At 46.3% G+C, this 11,206-nt stretch overlaps 1 protein-coding gene across 1 annotated transcript; it reads right to left on the bottom strand.

The window, feature by feature from the left end:
* Positions 1-1,831: 1,831 nt before the first annotated feature.
* On the bottom strand, positions 1,832-10,914 carry rpgrb (retinitis pigmentosa GTPase regulator b). The gene is made up of 14 exons (XM_056370673.1): positions 10,797-10,914; positions 9,746-9,871; positions 9,421-9,513; positions 8,460-8,522; positions 8,213-8,371; positions 7,974-8,123; positions 7,294-7,452; positions 7,050-7,205; positions 6,842-6,966; positions 6,513-6,704; positions 6,207-6,393; positions 5,941-6,035; positions 5,780-5,839; positions 1,832-4,887 (listed from the first exon to the last, which is right to left on the bottom strand). Exons 1-14 carry the CDS (start codon positions 10,825-10,827, stop codon positions 2,761-2,763), a joined length of 3,723 nt encoding a protein of 1,240 aa, XP_056226648.1. The 5' UTR covers positions 10,828-10,914; the 3' UTR covers positions 1,832-2,760.
* Between the last annotated feature and the right edge of the window lie 292 nt (positions 10,915-11,206).

Raw genomic sequence — 11,206 nt, 5'->3', positions numbered from 1 at the left:
CTCCTCCTCGTTTTCAGTCTCTCCTCCTTTGCTTTCTGTCTCACGACTTGACCCTTCCTCACCTTCCTCCTCCTCCTCTGCATCACCTCCTTTTCTTTCTTTCCCTTCACTCTCATCTTCACTTTCACTTCCTGCTGTCCTGCTTGCTTCCTCCTCCTCCTCCTCCTCCTCCTCCTCCTCCTCAGCAGCGCTCAGACCTATGGGTTATTGGTTTACCAAACTGGAAGAATGAGCCACTGTAACAGCAGCTGGATTTTAATCATGTGAATCTAATGAAACTTAACGAGGTGATCAAGGTCACATCAGGTCAAACTTTTCTCTGTTATCTGTGACGCTCCACCTCGACCCCACCTTCCCCAGCCGCAGCGCCTGAACCCACCACAGACTGAACTCAGACAGACGGATGTGAGTCACCTCTCTGCTCTCCGTCAGGGACGCTCTCTTCTTTCAGCTCCTCCGGCCTCTGGAGAGATCAGACGTCACACGTTGGAGGCGACAGAAAACCACGAACGAATGAAAGTCAAACACTGAACTCAGCTGTGAACCTACACGAGTCCGAGTCTGGTCCAGGCTCTGAGAGGACGGCCCCTCAGTGTCATTCTCCACTTCCTCTTCATCACCAGCGTCCTCTTCCTCCTCCACTTCCTCCTCCACTTCCTCCTCCTCACCTTTGCTCTGCGTCTGAGAAAATACTTTTGTCAAATCCTGAAAGAAAAAGAGAAATAAAGACGTTTCAGAAAAGAAGGGGAACGAACAGTTTCATTCTCTGAACATTACATTTGTTTTTGGACATTTTTCATCTTTAATGACTTTAATTATTTGTTCTAATTGTTTAAAAACTGAGATCTACGTCTACCAGTGGACACGAGGTAGGAAAAGTTCACACACAAGGGCTGAGCTCGGTTTACTGCTGAGCTCATCACATCGTCTTCAAAAGGACATTTGGGAGGAAAGACACTCGGAGCAGGAGGAAGATTAAAGTGTTTAATATTCACTAAACAGCAGCAGCAGGAAACAGAAGCTCTTAGCGCTGGATGAAGAAAGCAAACTGCGGACGGCAGCAGGGAATGATGGGAAGGGATTACAGCTGGGATTATGAAACACAGAGACGATGACGTGACGGGAGGAAGAAAACAAGCCCCACCTGCTCCTGAAACCGGCCAATCACACACTCAGCAAATCAGCTGAGAGGAAAAGCTTCAGACATCAGAGTTTCTGATCGACGACCTGCTGCTTTTCTCCGTTTGTAAACTGAATGTTTTTACTCAGACAAAACCAGACACCATCTTGTACCAGACATTTTTATTTCTACCATCAATTCGTCGGAAAACATGAATTTTCAGAGATCGGTTTGAAATGAAAATGATTGTTAGCTGCAGCAGCAGGAACTGATCAAACTCTGATCAGTTCTCACGTTCCCAACGTTCTCTAGTTTAGTTTTTGTGAGAGCAGAGAGTCGACGTGTCACATGACGGACGTGACGCCCTCAAGTTACAGCTTTCAGCATCATTATAACAGATGTGCTGAAGCAGCAGCTGGAGCAGCAGCAGCTGGAGCAGCAGCTGGAGAAAAAGTTCATGGCATCAGAAAAAGATTATTCAAAACACTGAAACTTTATTCTTCAAATCTCAGAGGTTGAGTTTAGTTTGGACCCACCTCAGGGTGAACTGAAAATATCACTTCAGGCATCAGGGGCCGATTTCTACTTAAGTCTGACACTTAAGGTTTAATTTCTCCTTAGCTCAGGGAGTTACTTAAGGGTGCTGCACAGAATCTCTTAAAAGGTTTAGGAAAAAAGTTCAGAAATTTACAGCAGTGAAAGAGACTTTACAGCGGCTAAATTCTGCTGTTTCCATGGAGACTGACGATTTGCAGCCGTTATCTCATTTTGTGCAACAGCTTCACTGACTCTAAGTGATTCCTTAAGCTTAAGACTAAGTTAAGGAGAAAACCTTCAATACTTAAGAGGAAACCGTAACTCAGACTTTAAGGAAAATCTTAAGCTAAGGTGTTTCGGTGAGGTGTGGTGGTCACCTGCGTCTGCTCCCCTCAGGTGTGTTTACAGACAGATGTGAGAGATGGAGGAAGAAGTTGAATCAACACAAACTAAAGGAAACACAGATGTTTATTACCAGAGACAGAAATGAATGAGAACAGAAAAATTAAAAGGAGGGAAGAGGATCGTTGTTTCTCCTCAGATCAAAGGCACCGTGTTGTGACGCTGACTGACGGGCTGCGTTACCTAACGGCACACTGTCACGTACTGCATCACCAAACAAGCAGGAACAAGGAAGCTGCCAAAAAACACACGTAAACAACGACTTCACAAGCAAAACTTCAAGTTTCTAAATCAGTTTCTACATTTCTCCTTCACTGGAAGACGCCGTTACTAAAGCAGTGAAAAGAAGAAGCGACTTCATGTGAGATGATGGATGAGAGCGGGAAGGCACGGCGTGTTCGTGCACGGCGTGTTCGTGCACGGCGTGTTCGTGCACGGCGTGTTCGTGCACGAGCAGGAAGCACAGGGAGGAGGGGAACACTGACGCTCCAAACACACCTGAGCAACGGGTCCAACACCTGTCCTCAACACTCAGGTCAACATCAGGGCAGATGGTTTAAACGTTCAGGTGAGACCTTCCTGAAAACGCCACTGAACGGTGGAGCTGGTGAACGTGACAGGGAGACTCCTCCTCACCTGCGCAGGTGAACAAGGAAGTCTCCTCTTATTATATGTGTCGTGTCTCATTGTGATCAATAAAGTTATTTCAGGTTGAGGTACTGAGGCAAAACGTCGCCCCAGAACTCCTCCGACTCCCCCGCTGCCTGACCTTTGACCCCTGACCTCTGTTTACTTGTAGATCTCCCACTTTGTCTTTTGACACCAGCAGACTTTTTCCTTTGGACCTCTTCCTCCTCCTCTTCCTCCTCCTCCTCTTCTTCAGCTTCTTCCTCTTCATCTTCATTATCCACCTCTTCCTCCTCAGACTCTTCATCTCCCTCATCCTTCTCCTCCTCCTCATCCTCTGCTTCTTCTTCCTCTTGCTCCTCCTCCTCTTCTGCCGCTTCTTCTTCACTCTCTTTTTCTTCTTTTGCCTCTTCCTCCTCTTCCTCTGCTTCTTCCTCCTCCTCCTCCTCCTCCTCCTCTGCTGCCACTTCTTCTTCACTTTCTTCTTCCTGTTCTGCCTCTTCCTCCTCTTCCTCTGCTTCTTCCTCCTCCTCCTCCTCTTCTGCCACTTCTTCTTCACTCTCTTCGTCCTGTTCTGCCTCTTCCTCCTCTTCCTCTGCTTCTTCCTCCTCCTCCTCCTCTTCCTCCTGCTCTTCATTTTCACTCTCCTCCTCTTTTCCTTCATTATCTTCTTCACTTTCCTCCTCATTTTCACTTTCTTCCTCATCACTCTCCTCCTCTTCCTCCTCGGCACTACTCTCCGCTCTCTCCTCTTCCTCCTCCTCTTCCTCCTCACCCTCACTCTCTACATCACTCTCCTCTGAAGACTTTAAGGACTCACTTTCACCCTCCTCTTCCTCACCCTCGCTTTCCAAATCTGCCTCTTCCTCCTCACCCTCCTCCTCCTCGTTTTCAGTCTCTGCTCTTTTGCTTTCTGTCTCACGACTTGACCCTTCCTCACCTTCCTCCTCCTCCTCTGCATCACCTCCTTTGCTTTCTTTCCCTGCACTCTCATCTTCACTTTCACTTCCTGCTGTCCCGCTTGCCTCCTCTTCCTCCTCCTCTTCCTCCTCCTCTTCTGCAGCAGCGCTCTCGTCTTCTTCCACACTCCTGCTTCTCTCCTCGTCTCCATCCGTCTCCTCCTCCTCCTCCTCTGGCTGAAGAGTATCGCTGTCTTCGTCATCTTCTTCTTCTGACACTTTCTCCACACTCTGGCTCTCCTCCTCCTCTTCTTCTTCCTCACTAACATCTGCACTTGTTCTCTGCCCCTTCTCATCTTCCTCCTCCTCCTTGACAGAGGTCGTCTGCTCCTCACTGTCATCCTGACTCGTTCCCTCCTCGTCCCGAGTCTCGGACGCCGGCGTGATGTTGATGCTGACCGATGATTTGTTGCTGAAATCGGCGGCGCAGGATTCAGATTCGTCGCTCCTCGATTTCCTCACGGCGTCTGTCAGGGCGCGGCGGCTGCTCTCGGATGGGGAGGACGACGGCGAGCTGAAGCGGCCTCTGGACGCCACCTCGTGCGCTAAAACCGATCCGGCTGCGAGTGCGGCGGCTCCGGCGAGCAGGCGCCCATCTGACCGCCCGTCCTCTCTCTGAATTTCTTTTTTTGACTGAGCAGCTTTTTTGTTTTTCTCATCCTTGGATTTCTTGGACGGATCAGTGCCGTGTGTGGATTTCAGACGGGAGCTACCTGTGCTGCCGTCGCCCAGGTGGAGGCCAGGTGAGCCTTTACCTGCCGAGCTAACTCCTGCATGTTTACCTTGAGTGACTGTCGGTTTGCTTTTCGCAGCTTTAGCCTGCACCTGTTTACCCGTCGCCCCTGCAGATCCCGGGCAGACACCTGACGCTTTAGCGCCGGGAACCTGCTTCCTGTCGACCTCTATCAGCTGACTCTTACCCTGAACGGGCCTGTGACGCTGCTTAGACGCCGCCTTCCTGATGTCCTCTATAGTCAGAGGTCTGTTTTTACCGGCTCTCCGCTCCAGATCCCCCTCGGCCATTATCAGATTCTCTTTGTTCTGCTCGGTCCTCGGTCTCTGCGGACTCTGCGAGGCCAGAGAGCGAGCGCCGTGGCCTCTCAGGAGCTCGGTGGGTAACGCCTGGCGAGCAGAGACAGTCTCGCTCTTACGGTACGGGGAAGTCAGAGAGAAACCGCCCTGCTTCGACCGGTTTCTCTCCTCTGTCTGTCCTTTAACGGTCTTACCGTGCTTACCCTTCCTCTACGCCCGGCGCCGGACAGCAGGAAGAGGATGAAAGAGAGGCATGCATTAGAGCGGGAGAGAGACATGCAGACAACACAGGAGAGAGAGAATCAGACATTCATGAGGGAACAATGGAAGAAGAGAATGAGAGGAGGCTCATCAGTGGATCAGAGATATTAGCCGTTAGCATCGAAGCTAACAGTAGAGAAATCAACACTGACAAATCTGTTTTAATGCTTCTAATTTAAAACAGCAACTGATCTGATGCTTTTTCATTTCATCTTCTAACTTATACAAATACACAATATATTTATATACTCTATGTACTATGTACTACATTTGATTTTACTACATGTGTATCACTAGCACATATGCTGCTGCTCCAAGGGTTTTATTCACTAACCTTTGACCCCTGGGTTCATTATTGTGTATTTCTTGTTTTTATTGGTCTGTTTATATGTTTCTGTATAAAGTGTATTTAGTATGTTTTAATATTTTATACATTAGCTTTAATTATTTTAAAGGCCTTTCTTCAGCACTTTGCTCAGTGTTTAAACGAGCTCTAGAAATAAAGTTGACTTGAGTTGCAATTTATTTATTTTATTTTATGTATGTAAGAATCATCTGCATGAAAACTATATATACTATACTATATATATATTTTTACAACTAAATGTTGTTTTATTTTGTATTAATTTATGTCACATGACCTTGTGAGTTGTGCAACATGTTTCATTATAAACGTATAGAAACTCTTTGTTTAACAAACGTAAGGGACCCTTTAATGTTCTCTCATGTTTATGTGAGAAAACAAATATCTGATGTTTAATTTTATGTTTTTCTTGTAAATGAGCAGAATCATAATCAATATAATCTATTGACAAATAAGTGGAACAGGTGAAAGAGTTACCTTCTGAACTGGAGACAGGGTGAGAGATTGATCACTGGGGTCCATCTTCATCACATGTGTCTATCAGGAGGAAAAACACGAAGGAAATGAGCAGAAATTACAGACAATAAAAACCTCAGAGGTCAGAGGTCAAGTGAGGATCGGCGTCCCTGGTGTCTCACCATGTTGAGGAAGTCTGTGGTTTCTCCCAGGCCTCTAACGCTGTCGGTGTCGGTCAGGCTCTCCACAACGCTGTCCGTCTCGGCCGCTGCCTGCGCTGACGAGGCAGAAAACAGGACACCATGTTAGTCCGATCAGGTCGGCTCTGCGCCCGACTCTTCCTGATCTGCTGGTTTGATGCAGCAGCAAACAAACAACAATATGTCCGGGGCCTAAAGCCGGAGGAGACGTGAGGAGCAGGGCGAGGAGGCGGAGGTGAGGTAGGTACCCTGTCGGATCGACCCTGCGCTCCCGTGTTGGTGAGCGCCGTTGAGCACCTTCCTGTGGGCCAGCTCAGGTGGAGGCAGCCTGGGCGGGATGGTCTGGCTGGACACGGGCAGTGGCGGGTGGAGGTAGCCGGGCGTCATGGCGGGCAGAGTGCGGAACATGGAGCCGAACTGATCTGGAGATCGCTCCTGTGGGGAAACATGAGCAGAGCGTCTGACAAACCGGGGGTCACATGGTCAATCAACCTGGAGAACATATTTACATAATGTATTAAATGAGTCGTGCACTCCGGCCTCCGCGCTCTCACCCTCTCCCTCCTGCGCACCCGGGCAGAGAGGCTCCTCTGCAGGGTGGAGGAGTCGGCCGTGTCCCCCAGCAGCTCCACGTACGGCTTCTGCAGGTAATCTTCTGTCACGTCATCCTCCTCCAGAGTCACTTCACCGCAGCTCCGATCCCGCGGCCGAGCCAGCACCGCCATGTGACAGCCGCCGCACACGGCCTGGACACAAGGACACGACACACAGTTTGATCAGGAACTGACCTGTGACCTTTACAACCTTAAACCTCAGCGTTATTCTTGGTTCTAATATATAAAGAAGTGAATTCAGTGGAAGGTTAAAGGTGACCTGAACCTACGGCCTGGACGTGGTACTGGAGGAAGCGCGGACACAGAGTCGGTTTGAACTGGTTGGTGAAGTTCTCCTCTCCCAGACACAGTTTACCGTGTCGGCCGTCTCCAAACGTGTAGAGCAAACCTGCGTCTGAGAACACACAGAACAGCGGCAGCTCCGGTCAGCGGCAGCGACACAGCGGCTGCATGATGATAAAGTCAGGCGGCGTTTACCGGTGATGACCGCCGTGTGATTCTCTCCGCAGGCCACCTCACGGACCCGGCCCTTCTTGAAGTGCTCCACGGGACGCGGCAGCCGAGACTCGAATATAAACGTCCCGTGGCCGAGCTGCCCGAACTGGCCGAGGCCGAAGGTGTACACGTCGTCCTCTGGAGGAGACACACAGAGGGAGGAGAGTGAGGAGAAGCCGGTGTGACGGCCGGTCGCCGTCCACTTCCTGTGTCTGCTGTGTGTTACCTGTGAGCGCCACAGTGTGCCCCCCCCCACAGGCCACCTGCGTCACCGCCTCCTTGATGCTCTTCACCAGCTGAGGGACTCGGTGCCGCGGCAGCTGGTCGGTGCCCAGACCCAGTTTACCGCTGTCCCGCTCTCCGAACGTGTACAGACCTCCGTCCACTGAGACACAGGAAAACACCTTTACAACAAGTCTAATGGAATCAAAGAAAGTTCCTTCCAGAGCTTTCAGCCACACCTCATGGCCTTCACCAGAGAATGGAGATTGTTTTGTAACGAGACCGCAACAGATCCATCTCCATGACAACTCCGTCTGTTGATAAAGACCACGTGATTTGACTGAAAGCTCTGGAAGAAGACTAGAAAGTGGACCTTGAGTGAACAGTTTGTTGAACTTTGGAAGCAGCTCACGGATCTTTTTACCAATTAAAACCAAATTAAATGTAAATAAATAAAAATCTAAATGAATAAATATCAGAGCAGGGAGGAAAACGATGATGAGAAATATTAAACTCTAATTATTCCCAAGCTTCACTTTGCATTTTATTTCTTCTGGTTTTGATGATTAAAAACGATTCAGATCATTTTCAGGAAATCAAAGAAACACGATTTGGATCCTTGTTTTACCAAGAAAGTTCATTTTAAAGATTTGACCTTTGACCTCCTCCTTTATCTCTGCTCACCTGTCACTAAGGCGGAGTGGTAGTATCCACAGGACACCCAGCTGATCGGTCGTCCCACGCTGACTTCCTGCGGCGAGGAGGCGTGACTCTCCTTGCCCAGACCGATCTGACCCTCCGTGTTGTCGCCCCACATGAACAGTTTGCCGCCCTCTGTGGCGAGCAGAGCGGCCAATCAGCACATGAACGGATCAATCACAGTTATCGATCTAAACCCTCTGACAGCCGTGTCGGAGTCTCACCTGTCAGAGCAGCCGAGGTGTTTGAACCGGCAGCGAGCATTTTCATTGGTCCGTGCAAATCGAAGAAGTCCAACCGCTGAAACGCCGTCCTCTCCTCGCAGTCGCCCAGCCCCAGCTGACCCTCGCTGTTCCCGCCTGAGGCGTACACTTTTCCCTGAGCTGTGGAGAAAACACCACAGAAGAAGAAAACTAACTGAGTGAGACAGAAAAGTTTAAAACTCCTCTTGAACTGAATCAAGACACTGACCGGTGCAGAGGAGGGTGTGGTTCCTTCCACAGGCCACCAGCTGAACCTTCTCACACTTCAGAGCTGAAATCAGAAATAAATGTAAATTATTATTATTATATTATAATCAGTTTTACATTAACTTTAATAAACATGAACAGGAGGCGACACCTGGTCTGGAAATATTAAGTCAGGATCCACTTAGAAGCTTTTTCCTGCACTTTCAACCAACAAACAAGGTCTTCATAAAAGGATGGAGTTTGCCCCGTTGTCATGGAGACGGATCTGTCTGTGTCTTCTCAGCAGGTGTCCATGTTGGCTAATGAACTAATGAGAGCGCACGAGCTGAAACCTGGAGAAAGCTCGTGAGTTGGGATTCATTTGTCTCTTTATTTCTGTCACTGTGACTGAAACACGACTATTTTAAAAATGATCTGAAATCATCTCCCGACTTGAAATTTACTTTAATATCATTTTAAAAATCTTTTACTAAACCAAACAAAACAACAAACACCTGTTTAACAAACTTAAAGGTTTAATAATAAGATGAGGAGGATAATTGTATTTTCTCAGCAGTGCACAGTCACTCCTCTGTGTCTCTAGATTAGAGCAGATTACAGACCCTCCAGACCGGGATTATACTCGTAACAAATCTGTGTTTCCTCTTCAGTCCCTCTATCTGTTCCCTTGTGCTCTATAAATATATTTACTTCGCCCATCTTCATCTCATCTCATCTCATGTCGTTGCAGTAAGTAACTTCCTCAAAGCACATCAGTTTAAAATCTATCACCAGGCTCCATCAAACCATCTACATCTAATACATATTTATTTTAGGTCTCAGCCTGGTCGAAGTTTCCTGTCCTGGCTGAAGGAGGCGTCTCCTCACTTCTCTTTGAGGCAGCTGTCAGTGGCAGCACTCACACACAATACTCACTCCTCTTTAGACTCAGATAGGGAACAGAGAGATATTTAAAGACCAACCTTTCACACATGTCGGTTTGTTCACAGTCAGTTTGGACCCCAGACCGAGCTGGCCCCAGTTGTTGCTGCCAAACATGAAGAGTTTCCCATTTTCTGTGGAGAGACGGAGGCACAACCCGAAAGGCTCAGCTGCTGTTTAAGATGCTTCAGCTGGAGGATTTGGTTTGAATCTGGAGCTAATATGCAAAAATGTCCTAGAAAAGCCAACTATTAACAAGCGTTACGTCTTACATGCTCGGTCGATTAAACAACTAGAGGAAACTTGTCAGAGTAAAACTCAAGTAACAGTTTTCAGTAGCTGGAAAACCTTAAAAATGGCTCTTACCTGTTATTAAGGCGGTGTGTTCGTCCCCACAAGCTATTTTGAGCGGGACGTCATTTTTTAGCCAGAATTTACTGGGGACGTTGTCTGCAAATTTACTCTTCCCAAAAGTGAAAACTGCTCCCGATTCTGTCAGAAAAGAAAATGAAAAAAAGTGAAGAGGAAAACTGTATTAATGACAATTCAACTATTAATTAATCTGACAAGTATTTTCTCAATTTATCAATGAATCCCATCTCTATAAAATATCAAAAAAATTGTGAAAATTAACCATTTCAGAAGAGGGCATCTTCAAATATCTTATCTGACCAACACAACATAAAAAATAATCAGTTAACTACCTCAGCTCTTCTTTTTTGCTTGAGAAATGACTTTGAACAAATAAATCAATAAGTAATGATTAGAAATCAAACTTGGAAAATATTTGAAAAATGAGTGATTATTAATTCATGCGAATTGTTTTTCCTTACAAATATTTGGGAAGTGCTTCAAAGGTCAGTAAGAAGCTTATAAATGACTGTAAGTTAATTAGGTTAATTATAAAAGATGGTTCTGTAGTTGGTAAACAAACTTTACATTTCTTATCCAAAACATTGAATCTGTTAAGTTAAAAGAAACAATCAATAACTTGACTCTAAATTCTAAAATTAATATACCTCAATATTATTTTCACACACTAAAACAATAACTTTTCACGTTCTTATAAGTATAAACATCAGGGTTTAAAAGCCAAAAGAAAATTAATTACAGACTCGTTTCAAAGCGAACTTTTGAAACGGCTATTTCACAAAGAAGAGGCAGAAAAACATAAATAGCAGATACAGTAAAACACTGAAGCAGCCATGAGGATTATACAAGATGAAGACATAATTAACCGTCAGATTAAAGCGGAGAAAGTGAATATCAATGTTTTATTTTCGGTTAGCCAACCGGCTAATGAAGCTAACATCAACTACCTGCACCGCTAATTAGCAGAATAGTGATGGAAAACTGACGTTTTGTATTTTAAACGGTCAGTGACGTGAAGAACTACGAGATAATTGTGGTTACTGACCTGGTATCTCGTCCTCAGCCTCTCCTGCCATCTCTGCGGGATTTTAATCCGCTTTGCTCCGTGTCGTGGGCGTGTTGGTGCCCCTCTTGTTTTCGACTCGGATAACCCGGAAGTAAACAAAACGTCTCCTAGGTTACGACGCTGTATCATGTGAGCCTTAAAGGGCCAGGATGTTTTTTCTAAGGGCTTCTAGATTCAGCTGGTTGTTTTTAACACAATCTTATTTTTGCATTGGAAAAAGTAACTACGTTTTTTTATTTAAGTACTTTACTTAAGTATAATTTTCAGGTACTTGTACTGTACTTGAGTATTTCCAGTTTTTGCTCCCTTACACTTCTATTCCACTACATGAAGGGAAATTACTATATTACTAATTACTTATCAAATTTAATATAAAAAAACAAACTAAT

The sequence above is a fragment of the Seriola aureovittata genome, chromosome 24, assembly GCF_021018895.1.
Source record: "Seriola aureovittata isolate HTS-2021-v1 ecotype China chromosome 24, ASM2101889v1, whole genome shotgun sequence".
Lineage (NCBI taxonomy): Eukaryota > Metazoa > Chordata > Actinopteri > Carangiformes > Carangidae > Seriola > Seriola aureovittata.
The sequence above is the reverse complement of the archived record's forward strand: the minus strand, read 5'-3'. Positions and strand labels throughout refer to the sequence as shown.

Bases quoted from the DNA above. Each gene is read 5' to 3' on its own strand.
- rpgrb (XM_056370673.1), bottom strand. From the start codon at position 10,827: ATGGCAGGAGAGGCTGAGGACGAGATACCAG. The intron at 6,967-7,049 runs GTAAACGCCGCC...GTGTGTTCTCAG, and splicing joins TCACACGGCGGTCATCACCG to ACGCAGGTTTGCTCTACACG. The intron at 4,888-5,779 runs GTAACTCTTTCA...CGCCGGGCGTAG, and splicing joins CCCTGTCTCCAGTTCAGAAG to AGGAAGGGTAAGCACGGTAA.